The 12,860-nt window shown below is 43.2% G+C and overlaps 1 protein-coding gene across 1 annotated transcript in view; it reads right to left on the bottom strand.

Moving 5' to 3' along the window:
• The window catches only part of POU6F2 (POU class 6 homeobox 2), a 487,233-nt gene extending 484,358 nt beyond the window's left edge, over positions 1–2,875 (bottom strand). Inside the window, exon 1 of the mRNA XM_053218650.1 lies at positions 2,771–2,875. Within this exon, the coding sequence (XP_053074625.1) occupies positions 2,771–2,875 (105 nt within the window). The remainder of the gene's footprint in view (positions 1–2,770) is intronic.
• Between the last annotated feature and the right edge of the window lie 9,985 nt (positions 2,876–12,860).

Genomic DNA, 12,860 nt, shown 5'->3' with positions numbered 1-12,860 from the left:
AATGAAAAACCTAAAGATCATATTTCATGGGAATCTTTCAGTATCCTGAATGGAAAATACCACTGAAAATCGGTTATTTGCTCCTCCAACCCAAATCCACTTAGGACCAGAATTAAGAACGTGGGTGGGGGGCCGCGGGGGAAGGACAGAAATAATTTTTATTCTAATATGTATTCGAGGATGAACTAACATTTGCATTACCAAATGGGACTGTTCGCACCTGCTGAGTAGGCAAAGGAGGGTACTGAAATCAACAGCTTAAAAGAAACATGTATTTTTGATTATGATTGCCTGAAAAGCAATAAAAAAATTATTTTCACATTCTTGTTATTGTTAGAAGTCATCATCTGGGTAAATATTTTTATCTGTGCTATAACAATTAAATCATTTCAAAAATCTATGCCCTCTTCCTTTTTACTTCTATAGATGCATATGGGACAGTATGCTATCTTTCCTTTCGCCTCTGTTTCAGTTTCAGAAGAAGTAAGCATTTTAGTTTGTACATTTTTTATGTTTGTACATTTTTAATACAGAAAATTTTTACAACCTGCAGAACGACAACTATTATAATTTACCAGCTTGACAACAGTACCTGAGCCTTTTTATAACAAATAATTTATGAGAAATGAGCTCTCCAGAAACCATGTGGCTACTCTGATGCAAGTACTTAGAAAGTATTTGTTAACAAGTCATTAATGGGTATAATTCCTGGACATACAAAGTCTTTAAAACGTACAAAATGCCGAGCCATGTAATAATAACCACCACTTTTAGACCCTGACAAATTAGGAGTTTAATCTGGTGTCTGTAAAATGTATACCGATTTCCTTTTTGAAAGTATATATTTGAACCTTTTAAAAGTACATATACCTTTGCAATGATTTCCAAAAAACAGTATTGCATAAAAATTTAGAAAGATGTCTCCCATCTTTTTTTTTAAACAAGCTTTCTTTTCCCAACTAAGGGAAATGTATATGAAAGGCACTCCTATTTTTCACTTGGGGATGGAATACAGTAATTTTGCACAGTATTATGGCCCTACGATGACATTCAGAAGAGAGAGCATGTTTACAACCCAAGAAAAGTTTTATTAAACAGGACAAAACTGTGATCAGGAGCTCAAGTGTTCTTTTTCTACGAAAAGGTCATCTTTTTTTAGCAGGCTATTTAATTAATTCTATATGCCCTGATTATTTTAGCTAACTTTGATATACTTACTTGCTCATCACTGAACACCTACACTAAAGTGGGTATTAACAGCATGTAAAATCAGTCTTTATATATTTTCTCCTGCCAAATGTATGCCCAGAGACTTCACTTTCTGTCTGTATAACAAAAACCAACTTGGAAGTTTTTTTTTTTTAAATATTGTTCCATTGAAGCAGATTATCTACTGCTTTTAAAATAGTGTGAGCCTGTGGAAACATGGTATTATATATCTGACATTTCCCATCTAAAAATACATTATGAAGCATGCTGGTATTAATAAACCATGTGCTTTCAGAACCCTAAAGTGCTTCGCTATAATTTGGTTGAAAACAGAGTCAAATGGTATATTTTCCACCATGCTATTAAACACACAGCAAACAAATTTCACATCATCACTTTGCCAGATTGTCTTGATTGGAAAGTGTGCCACATAAAACAAAAAAACAAAACTTTTAAAGAGTTTATCAATATTCGTAACCACATTCTGATTGCTGGGTTAACAGTTCATAAGTAAGCCTAGATAACTTAGGAAAAAAAAATGGATCAAAAATACATTCCCCAAAAGAGAAAGAAAGAAAACACATATACTCTCATTTTCCTCGCCCCACCCCCATCATAGAAAAATCACCCTTCCTTTTACAGCAGTTATCTGAAGGCAAATGAAAATACAACGATCCCTTCCTCTTCGGATTCAGCTTACGGACGCAAACATTTAAGCACAAACATAAAGTACCGATTGCACAGAAAGCGCCAAACAGAAAGAGCAAGACTCACTGACCCATTTGGAAGACAAAGACGACAGAACAGCAAAGCTCTAAAAATCAGCTTGTGAGGCCTCAGAGAGAGATTCTTCTGGCATTTCATCACAGCAGCCCCAGATCAGTTCACCTCCCTGGATCCAGGGAGGAGGAACTAAATAGAGCTGTTTATTAACGCTGGGGTGCTGGATTGCATTAGGAAGCCGACCAGACCACCTGGACCTTTCAGAGTGTGGCAGTGTTTAATTTGCAGCCTGCCCCTTCTGCAGCCGCCAAGACCATTTACCAGGCTCAATCACACATTATCTGGGTTAGAAGTAAAGGCACGTGTATTCCTAGATTTCTGTTTTCCATAGAGAGAGGGAGAGGGAGAGAGAGACGTAGAATATAGCCAAAATAAAAATATGGAACAGAACAATTTTAACTACTACCTAGGAAACGTAGCACCTTATTCTCTCCTTACACTTTCTTTCAGAGATCACGATCTCGACAGAAAATAAATTCTTAAGAATAGATTTTCTTTTAAACATCCAGACCAAATTATAAATTAGATTTGTCCTTGGATTTTTGTTGTTGTTGCTGCTGTCTGAATTTTTGTTTGTTAAGCCTCGCATGGAAGTTTGAGGCTGAGGTTCCCTGGCTAGATTTACTGGGTGCCTATTGCCTCCCGCACTTTCAAGCACTGCGCCGGCAGGTAGCTGAAGATACAGATAGAAAGATGGTGCTGTAAATATGAATTATGTGAATCATATGGTGAGACCCTTGTGGAAAAAAGGGGAGTTGAGAAATGGCTGACTCCATACCTGACCAATTACAGCTTGCATGGTCCCCGTGTCCTGCTGGGCTGAGAGATCGCAATCCATCATATGTTGTCTTTGAAAAGGAGAATGGGGGTTTCTGGCATGCATCTGTCAATCAACTTCTGCACTCACAACCATCACCAAAAGCAAGGGGAAAAAAAGTCAAGCTGCTTCACCAAATAGGATGAAACCGTCATGTGACCTCCGGCAGACTCGCACACACACATTCACTACCTCCATAGAGCGTAAGAATTTTCTGTAGATATGAAATGACATTGACAAATACCCAATACCAAGTAAATAAAGTGAGACAAACAGCTATTCACCAAAGACAAAACATAGGCTGTAATCTGGCGCTAAAGGTTTAACAAACCTATGAGGATTTTTTTAATACTCTAGAAACCTGTGTTTAAGACCAAAACAAAAACAAAATTAACTATTTCATGTGATAATTGAGGCTTTGGGTTCTAAGCCGCCACATAATTTTTTTTTCAATCATAAGTCATCACCCCGCTTCTGTGAGGCTGTCCCTAATGATTTTATTTTCAGAATCTCTAAATGACCTTCGGACAATATGCAGGAGTCTTTATGGTTTTTGTACAACATCACCTTTACAGAAAAGCTTGAAATGTTAACCGTCGCATAACACAGATACCCTGATATTTGTTGACTGGAAATGGATATATACAATCATTTGTGTAAACTCTGATGACCACTCAAATATAAAATATTCAAAGTGTGTAAATAGTAGTCACTAAACTTTTCATTTTCCAAAAGGTTAGGAAATGATTTACTTGATGTAAGGTGATGACAAAGATTTCAACTTTTTTTCATTTAAGTTAAGCTATTTGAGAGCACACACTTCAGGATAGATTGTTGATGTCACATGGGTTAGCTATTATGAGGGTGACATGAATATAATCCATTAGCTTTTTAACCCTTTCAGGATTGAGGTCGCAACGGGATTTCCCACACAACCTGACAGATAACTGCAAAGCTCCTTTGTGGAATGCAAAGCCATAAATAGCAACTGTTAGTTTGGTGGCTTTGTGAAGTTATTAACGTTTGCATGTAAACTTAAGGTCACCACTTGGCGTACTCTTTCTGGCTTGTCAAAAAAAAATTTTTGCAGGGCAACTTTGTGCGGTATTAAAATGGGGGCACTTTTTCAAGGTTCGCAACTAACGTTACGTTAGAGAGGTGTTGAGAAATGTTTGATACAGAAAACGTACCGTCATGTAGACCCTAGCGTTGTGCTATGTCATCACTCGAAAATTAATTAAGAGGAACTTCAAGTAAAAGGAACCATTTCTGTTTGACATTTCTGAAGACAGCTTTAGGAGGAAAGAAGCACTCAAGTCTTACAGACTTGTCATTCAGAGCTGCCCCACAATGTACACACACACACACACACACACACACACACACACCGGCATCCCCAAACAAAACGAAACCGTGCAGAAACTGGGTAGCCCCCCTGAGGCCGCAGGACTGGAAAGGTCCTCCTAGCAGGATTGAAATGCACAGCTGGCCCGCATACACCCCGTCCATCCGGGCCGCTGGAAGCACAGACCTCCCCGGGGCTTTCCGCAGCCCCCGCGGGCCCGGGAGCCCAGGCAGGGACAGCCGAGCCGGGACACCCCCCCCCCCAGCCCCCCCCGGGCCCGGCCGGCGTAGCAAGCGGCGAGGGCTGTGCCAAACTTGCCCGAAGGCTGCGGGCTCGCGGGGAGAGGGCAGCAGGGGCGGAGTGGGGGTGGTGCGACCGCTGCTGGCCTGGCCTGCCTGGACCCTGCGCGGGCGGACCCCAGGCCGCGACGCGGAGACCCGCGGGACCAGGGCAAGTTGGGAGGAGGGGCGCGCTGAGCCGCCGGAGCCGCGTTCACGACCCTTCTTGGCCTGGCGGCGCCGCCCTCCGGGAGCCTCGTGCCCGCAGCCTGCGCCCGCGCTGGAGCCCAGCCTGGGGCGGGGGTGGGCGCGCGGGCGCGGGCGGGGGCTGGGGCAGGACGGCCGCCCCACACCCTCCGTAGCGCCGCCAGGGTGTCGGCTTCAGGCTGTCTCCCGCAGAGATCTAAGCCCCGTGGGCGCCACCCCGGAGAGGGGGTGGGGGTGCACGTTGCAGGAGGAGGTTGAAGACGCCCCCCCCCACAAGCTCCACCTGCAAATTATAGTGGTCCAGGTTGGCATAGAGACAGCTGTTTGCCTACCCTCGGGTTGTTTACGTGACCATCTGACCTATATTAATTACAGTCATTTTACTGGTGAACTCGGATAGGGCCCAGTGTCGGACACCTGACATGACATTAGCTCACTAAATCCTCATAACAACTCAGTAAGGCAGGTACAATTATTCCCATCTTACAGGTGAGACACAACAAAAGACAGCTGCTCAAGATGAACAGGGCCATGATTTGAACTTGCTCTGACTCTGAAGGTGGAGCTTTTCAGAAGAAACCCGAGAGTCAGAAAAACTTCAGAATAATGGCTACCATATATAAAGTACAGATGCATTCAACAAATACATACGGAGACTCTGCCACGTGCCAGGTACTGTATTAAGCACTGGAGGTACAGCAATACAGACGTAGTTCCTCAGAGGTCTCATATTGTAGTAGTTTGGACAGAGCTTTGTGGAATAATCCCAGAAATGTACATTTTTAAACTATTCTGAGAGCTACGGAGGAAAGCAAAAGAGTAATATGAGAACCTATGTCAAAGGAATTGACCTAGTCTTGGGTGTGTGAGCAAGGGGAAATTGACAAAACTTCCCTAAGCAATTGATTCGAAAGAAACTGTAATTGGAAACTGTAGGGGAAAGGGGGAAAGGGGGCGATGGGGATAAATATCTTCCCCAAAGGAAATGTGCAAAAGGTGAGGAGGTTGCATGGCTAATTGCAGGAGCTCAAAGAAAGCACTGCGCCTTGTGTGGAGCACAGACAGCAGGGCGGGAGGCAAGGACCAGAGTGCACCGGTCTCTTAGGTTGTATGAAGGATTCTTTACCTTAGCCAGGAGCCCAGTGACGCGGCAGAATAAGCATGTGGTCTCGCACTTAAATTCTGAAAGATGTCTCTGGCCAAACAGCGAAAAGGTAAGAGTGTTAGGGGGAGTAATGAAAGGAGATTTGGTGGGCGCATTTGGTTATAGGTGGTGGTGTCGGGGACTGGATGGTTTCAAGGAAAAGGTATAATTCACAGAACCTGGTGGCCAGTTGGTGGTGGAACTTGAAAATGAGAGGGAGGTATCTTCCTGATTTGCATAAAATAAAATATTTCATGATGCCTCTTACTGAGCCAAGGGATGAGGAGGAAGATCAGGTTGAGGAAGGGCAGCAGGGATCATAATTTTCCTTTGAGATTTATTTTTACTACAATCCTCAGGGTAAGAATGATGATTCTCCCTCCCCCCCCCCCCACCCCCTTGAGAGATGAAAAATCCAGGAGTCTGAGAGATAAAACAACTTGCCTGTGACCCACAGCGTAGCAAGGAAGGTTCATCTGAGGGAAAAATCAAGGTTCCTGACCCTTGCATTCAACTGCTTTGAAATCAGTTGGTGGTTCTGGGGTTTTCCAGTTGATTAAAATCTTCCTACCAGGAAACCAAGGTAAAATTGATGACCAGAACCATTCTCCTAGGAACCGGTCCTCATAAAGAAAAGTCTTCAGGGGCACCTGGGTGGCTCAGTCGGTTAAGCGTCTGACTTCGGCTCAGGTCATGATCTTGCGGTCCGTAATTTCAAGCCCCACGTCGGGCTCTGTGCAGACAGCTCAGAGCCTGGATCCTGTTTCAGATTCTGTGTCTCCCTCTCTCTGCCCCTCCCCTGCTCATGCTCTGTCTCTCTCTCTCTGTCTCAGAAATAAACGTTAAAAATTTAAAAGAAAAGTCTTCAGATGGCATCTCCTCTGGTATTAAAGTTTGGTTGGGACCCTAAGCCCCTGCCCATATAGGTCTGGTTTCTAGGTCTAACATGCAATGGCAAGAAGGATGTAAAGATAAAAACACAAAGGAAGTTTTGAATTATCCAACTAACAACTTACGTGTTTACTGTTGAGTATGATCTCCTGATAGGTGTTCTGGGTAATAAGAGACTTGAATAAGACCTACTTCCTGTCATTCAAAGGTTCATAATCTAGTGGGAAACAGACACATATAAATGAATTAAATTCGGCACACATTGCTTTTAAAAAACAAACCAAATGCATAAAAGGTTTACCTGAGGGGATTGTTGGATTTTCTCGGGTGAAAGACGCTTTCGTTTTTAGGTGCCGTGATATACAGGCTTGGGTTAGGATCTACTCTGTTCCTTACCTCTGACTGGGTGTGGCCTCGGGAAACTGGCAATTTCTCTGTGTCTTGAGTGTCTCATCTTATAACTCCTCAACGGTACCGTCCATAAATTGAGTTCTACTTTTAGGTTACCCAGGAAATTTTAATTATTTTCCCTTATGGGAGGACTCCAGAGGGGCAGGAAAGAGGAATTCTGGAGAACTGAGGAAGGCTGCCTTGAAGATAGGTGGAAGGATTCTATGATAGAAACAAAGGGCGCCTTCTATTTAGGGCAAGGGGAATAAATAGCATCAGCAACAGCTCCTGTTCCTCCATCACTGTGGATGGCGGCCACTTTTAGGGTCAGAGCAATGAGAAACAAATGGAGAAAGGCAGGAAGTATTTCTGCTAATTTTTACTCCTACTTCCGGTAGAATTTAGGAAGGAAAATTCATTAAGTGAAATATTTGCCCTTTCCATCACCAAATTTCCATAAAATGGTGCTTTTCCCAACCCTTCAAGGCTCTCTCCTTGCTTCACAGATGAGACATACATGCTCTTTCTCAACAGCTGATGATCCTGAAGATAAGAAGGAACAGGGGGCGCCTGGGTGACTCAATCAGTTAGGCAGCCGACTTCAGCTCAGACCTTTGATCTCATGGTTCGTGGGTTCGAGCCCCACGTGGGGCTCTGTGCTGATAGCTCAGAGTCTGGAGCCTGCTTTGGATTCTGTGTCTCCCTCTCTCTCTGCCTCTCCTCTGCACACTCTCTCTCTCCCTCTCTCTCTGCCTCTCCTCTGCACTCTCTCTCTCTCCCTCTCTCTCTATCTCTCTCAAAAATGAATAAACACTCAGAAAAATTTTTTAAAAAAGATAAGAAGGAATAGGTCAACCAGAAATCAGACCAAGTCTCCAGCCTCTCAGGATAGGATACCCTTAATTTATTTTTTTTATGTTTTTTTTTACATTTATTTATTTTGAGAGACAAAGAGTGTGAGAGCAGGGAGAGAGAGGGAGAGAGAGAATCCCAAGCAGGGTCCGTGCTGCCAGCACAGACCCCAACATGGGGCTTGACCTCACAAACCATAAGACCATGACCTGAGCCAAAATCAAGAGTCAGACACACAACTGACTGAGCCACCCAGGCGCCCCAGATGCCCTTAGTTTCTTACTCATCAAACCACAAAAGACACTGAGAGATCAGTGCTACACAGAGGACCAAGCAAAAGTGATGAATTGACCATCTCTGTTATTCCAGAAATCCTTGGCAATGCTTAGGGTGAGAAGAGATCATGCCGCTGAGTGCCACTAGAATGCAAGAATCAAGAGAATAAAAGGCCCAACAAAAGTCACCAAGACTATTAGACTCACTCCATTTCTGCTTCTGCTATCACAACATGTGAAGTCACTTCAAGTCTATACTCCTGTTCTTTCTCTCTGCAGACATCTATTCTTTCTCGTGCGTATTGTTTGTTCTTTCATTCCAATTTTATTTTCCCACCCCTACTACTCTTGGCTTTTCATTCTTCTGCTTGCTGGTCTTTAAAAGATTAATGTCATCCTTCCTCCAGCTGGTTTGTTTATATTTACCCCTGGATCTCTCACCCCCCATTCTTCTTACGGGTCCTCATGACTCCAGCCTTCTTCCTAAAACAGGAGTCATGGCAGAGCGCTCTTTAGACCATGCCCACCATGCTGCTGCTGTGTGATTCCAAAGCTGATGTAGGAACCAGGTAACAGGTGCACGGGAGACAGCACAGGGGGTGTAGAATACGGTTAAGACTTCTTGGCGGCCCCCCTTCCTACAGTCTTCAGTTTGCTCCTGTTTGACATACCTCCTGCCCTCTTTCTTCAAGGTTCATTTTTTTCTAGAATTTCACTGGGCGCCATCAGTTTCTGGAATGATCTGCTGCTTTCTCTCTTTGCAGCCCCCCTCAATACCACATTTTTGCCTCTACTTTCAAGTTTTGTAGATCATTTCTCTGGAATGGACTTTTCAACCGCCATCAGTTTCCTTGAGCAACATTAGACAGATTTGACTTCCACAGGCTCCTGAGCAGTTATAACTAATCTGTACCCTGGGAACTTCTGTTGTTGTTACTTTCATATTTCCAGAGAAATTGAGTACAGGATAAGGACCCGAAGCAGAATGATTATTTTTAAAAGGGAACAGAGGGAGAGGAGACACTCCAGCATGTGGAGACCCAAGACTACAGATTTGGGAGTGGCTCGGCAATGCTGAGCCAGGCATTGTTGGCCGTGAGGATGTGTTGTTTGATTTTTGTCTACAACATGAATCAGAAGGGCTGTTTTTCCCCTGAGAGGCAGTGACAAGATTTTACCTTTCAAGTGACCAGCTGAGAGTCCAAGAGCCTGTTGACTGTGGGCAAAGATGGCCTGTGGACATTACTAATGCGTTATTAGACCTCCGCCTTCACCATCTTTTCTTCCAGGAGACTGTATCCTGGATGAAAACAGAAAAAGCCGGCACCGGTAGCCAATTGTCCCTTGATTTCCATTTGTCCCTTTCATGAAATGCTTTGGTTACGGTTATGCATTTTGCTCTGCCAGAATATATTTTTTCTGCCTGAACATCCTTGGAAAAAGGCTTTGAAATGCTCCTGGGTTTCACTGTACTATCCACAGTTTTGGTGCCTGAGCCCAAATGCTAACACATAACTTCTCGTGAAAATTCTCCACGGTGACACACACACATACCCTGTCTCCTTACAGTACGCTGGGGAGACTTTTTCCTCTTTATTTCATGCCTGTAGCTTCACATGCCTGCAAAAGCTGAATAACACTGTCCTTTGATCCCTCGTATCAATAGGTTGATAACACTTGGACCTAAATGTGTTCCGCGCTTTCAAAGACAAGCGTTCCTAAATGAATGTCTGCGTGGGACCAGGTTCATTAAGACAACCTCACAACCCACAGCTCTAATGCTGGAAAATTCATTTCTATCCTGGTTTTCTCTGTCATCCTCTTTCCTCCTCCTCATCAGTAATCATTAGAATAATAACAGAAAATGTAGGAGTGGTTCTCAAGGTATAGTTACATGTGAGGACTCCTGAGGGTCCAGAGATCCCTTGAGGGGGCCCATGAGGCCAGAAATGGTTCAAATTCATCCTAAAGTGAGATTTTCCTTCCTTCACTCTCAGTTTCTGAGGAGAGTACCACAGACCTTCCCAAAGCTTCCTGACGTGTGATTTTGTAGCAGATTGAACGCAGAAGTATCTTCTAGTAAGCCAGACATTACCAAGATTTGCACGAGTGTAAGACAATGTCCACCTTCTCTTACTAATCATTTGGTTTGGGGGGAAAATATGGGTATTTTTCATTTAAAAATGATGTTATTATGTAACTACTGTAAATGACTTCATAAATATTTTTTAAAGCCTTCTTGGTTTTAATTTCTAATAGAGTAAATATTGATAAATTTAAGCCACAACACAAATGCATTTATAAATAAATAAATATTCATAAATAAATAATTTTATAATAGTGTAATGAGATCCTAAGACCAAAAAGTTTGAGAATTACAGACCTACTAGAGTATTTACTGCATGCCACATACTATCCTAAGCCCTTCATATGTATGTGTCCACACACATACACATACGTATGCATATACATATAGATAAACACATTTCATCCTCACATCAGCCGTAGAAGACAGATTTTTTTTTATAAAATATTTTTTTAACGTTTATTTATTTTTGAGACAGAGAGAGACACAGCATGAATGGGGAAGGGTCACAGAGAGAGGGAGACACAGAATCTGAAACAGTCTCCAGGCTCTGAGCCGTCAGCACAGAGCCCGACGCAGGGCTCGAACTCATGGACAGAGAGATCATGACCTGAGTTGAAGTCGGACACTTAACCAACTGAGCCACCCAGGGGCCCCAACAGTTGTTTTGTTTTTTTTTTAAATCTTGACGTTACACATGTGGGCACTGATTGCAGTGTTTTGACTATTATAAATGCAAAGTTTCTTAGAGATGAATCCACCCCCAGCAATAATTTTATATGCGGATAAACTGAGATATACAATATCTCCTGGATGGGAGTGCTGTACAAATCATTAAGTTAGAGTCTTTATACGGAATCGAATGTGTGATCAGTATCATACCTACGTGCAGTAATTCAAATGTGTCCCTAGTGAGCGTCACTTGCCTCACAGTAGAGCCCAAAGGAGCCAAGCTGTCTGATTCCTCTGTCGTCTCTACCACTACTGCCTCTATGACACCATGCCTCAACAAAGGTGTGGGACTTTTTTTTAAGTTTATTTATTTATTTTGAAAGGGGGGAAGTGGAGGTGGGGCATGAGAGAGGGAGAGAGAGAGAATCCTAAGCAGGCTGTGCACTGTCCACACAGAGCCTGACACGGGGCTTGAACTCATGATCCGTGAGATCGTGACCTGAGCCAAAGTCGGACACTTAACCGACTGAGCCACCCAGTGCCCCAGGGTTGGATTTTTAATATCTTTTCCAGCTATAACATTTTGTATCTGCCAAATCCCTAAGTCAAATAGACAAATCCATGCAGAACATTGAAAAAGACAATCTATGATTCTTTTTTTCTTAATGTTTATTTATTTTTGAGAGAGAGATAGAGAAAGCATGAGCTGGGGAGGGACAGAGAATGAGGAACACACAGAATCCGACGCAGGCTCCAGGTTCTGAGCTGTCAGCACAGAGACCGACCCGGGCTCAAACCCACAAATCATGAGATCATGACCTGAGCCAAAGTCAGACACTTAACCAGCTGAGCCACCCAGGTGCCCCTACAATCTATGGTTCTTAAACATCCATTTGATTGTAAAACTATAGTCAATGTACTAGACTAGAAAAAAAATGACACCTATGAAACAGAACCTAATGTGTATAATGACATAATAATATAGTCCCACTATTCTAAATCCTAAAAGGAATATCCTTTTGGGGGGAGGGAATTTTATTTCTTCAGAAAAATATCTGATGAACTGCTTAGCCAGCAATATCTAAGGGCAAGTTAGAAGAAGACAAGGTAACAAAGACATAGCTAAATAAAATTAAATTATAAGTCAGGAAGAACAGAAAGGAAGGTCAAGGAGCCTGAAAGCATGGGAGTAGGGGAGAAATTCCCCACCATATCCCACGAGGTAAATCAGAGAGACTCTCACAAACAAGAATAGTTAACATTCAATGTTTTTTGAATATGCTGTCGCCACTCTTGTTTCCGCCTGTGTTGCAGGTACTCTGAATCCCAAACCTGCAGCAAAATCTACTACGCACACAAACTCTTGTGTGAGAGATATTTTTTCAGAAGGAAGAGCTTGATTCCATATGAGTCCATAGCAACCAGCAGGCACAAGAGCTATGGGAAATGAGCCGGAATGAATTCAGACAGAGCCTGAATTAGTGATAGAATGCAAACTCCTCTGTTATTATGCAAGAAAAGCAAAACTAGGCTGTGACTTTCTTGAACAGCAAAGGGAATTTGCTGGCTCACAAGACTAAGAAGTACAGAAGTGGGGAGGCTTCAGGCCTGGCTTGATCTTGGTTTATAGTGTCAACGGAGCTGCACCTCTCCTGGAGTCTCTTGGCTAGTTCAATCTGAGCATTGGTTTTGCTCAAACTGGCTTCCCTCGGGATAGCAAATGACTCAACAGCTCCATCCCTTACACCACACCACAAACCATATCATCTGGAACAGGAGAGACATCCTTTGTTTCAGATATCCACACAAAAGCCCAGAGATTCTCTCTGATTAGACCAGACTAGGTTACACACCCAGCCCTCAACTTCCGTGGTCAAGGGGGCAGAACTCACTGAATGGCTTAGCCTGGGT

Source organism: Acinonyx jubatus, chromosome A2, assembly GCF_027475565.1.
Source record: "Acinonyx jubatus isolate Ajub_Pintada_27869175 chromosome A2, VMU_Ajub_asm_v1.0, whole genome shotgun sequence".
Taxonomy (NCBI): Eukaryota; Metazoa; Chordata; class Mammalia; order Carnivora; family Felidae; genus Acinonyx; species Acinonyx jubatus.
The sequence above is the reverse complement of the archived record's forward strand: the minus strand, read 5'-3'. Positions and strand labels throughout refer to the sequence as shown.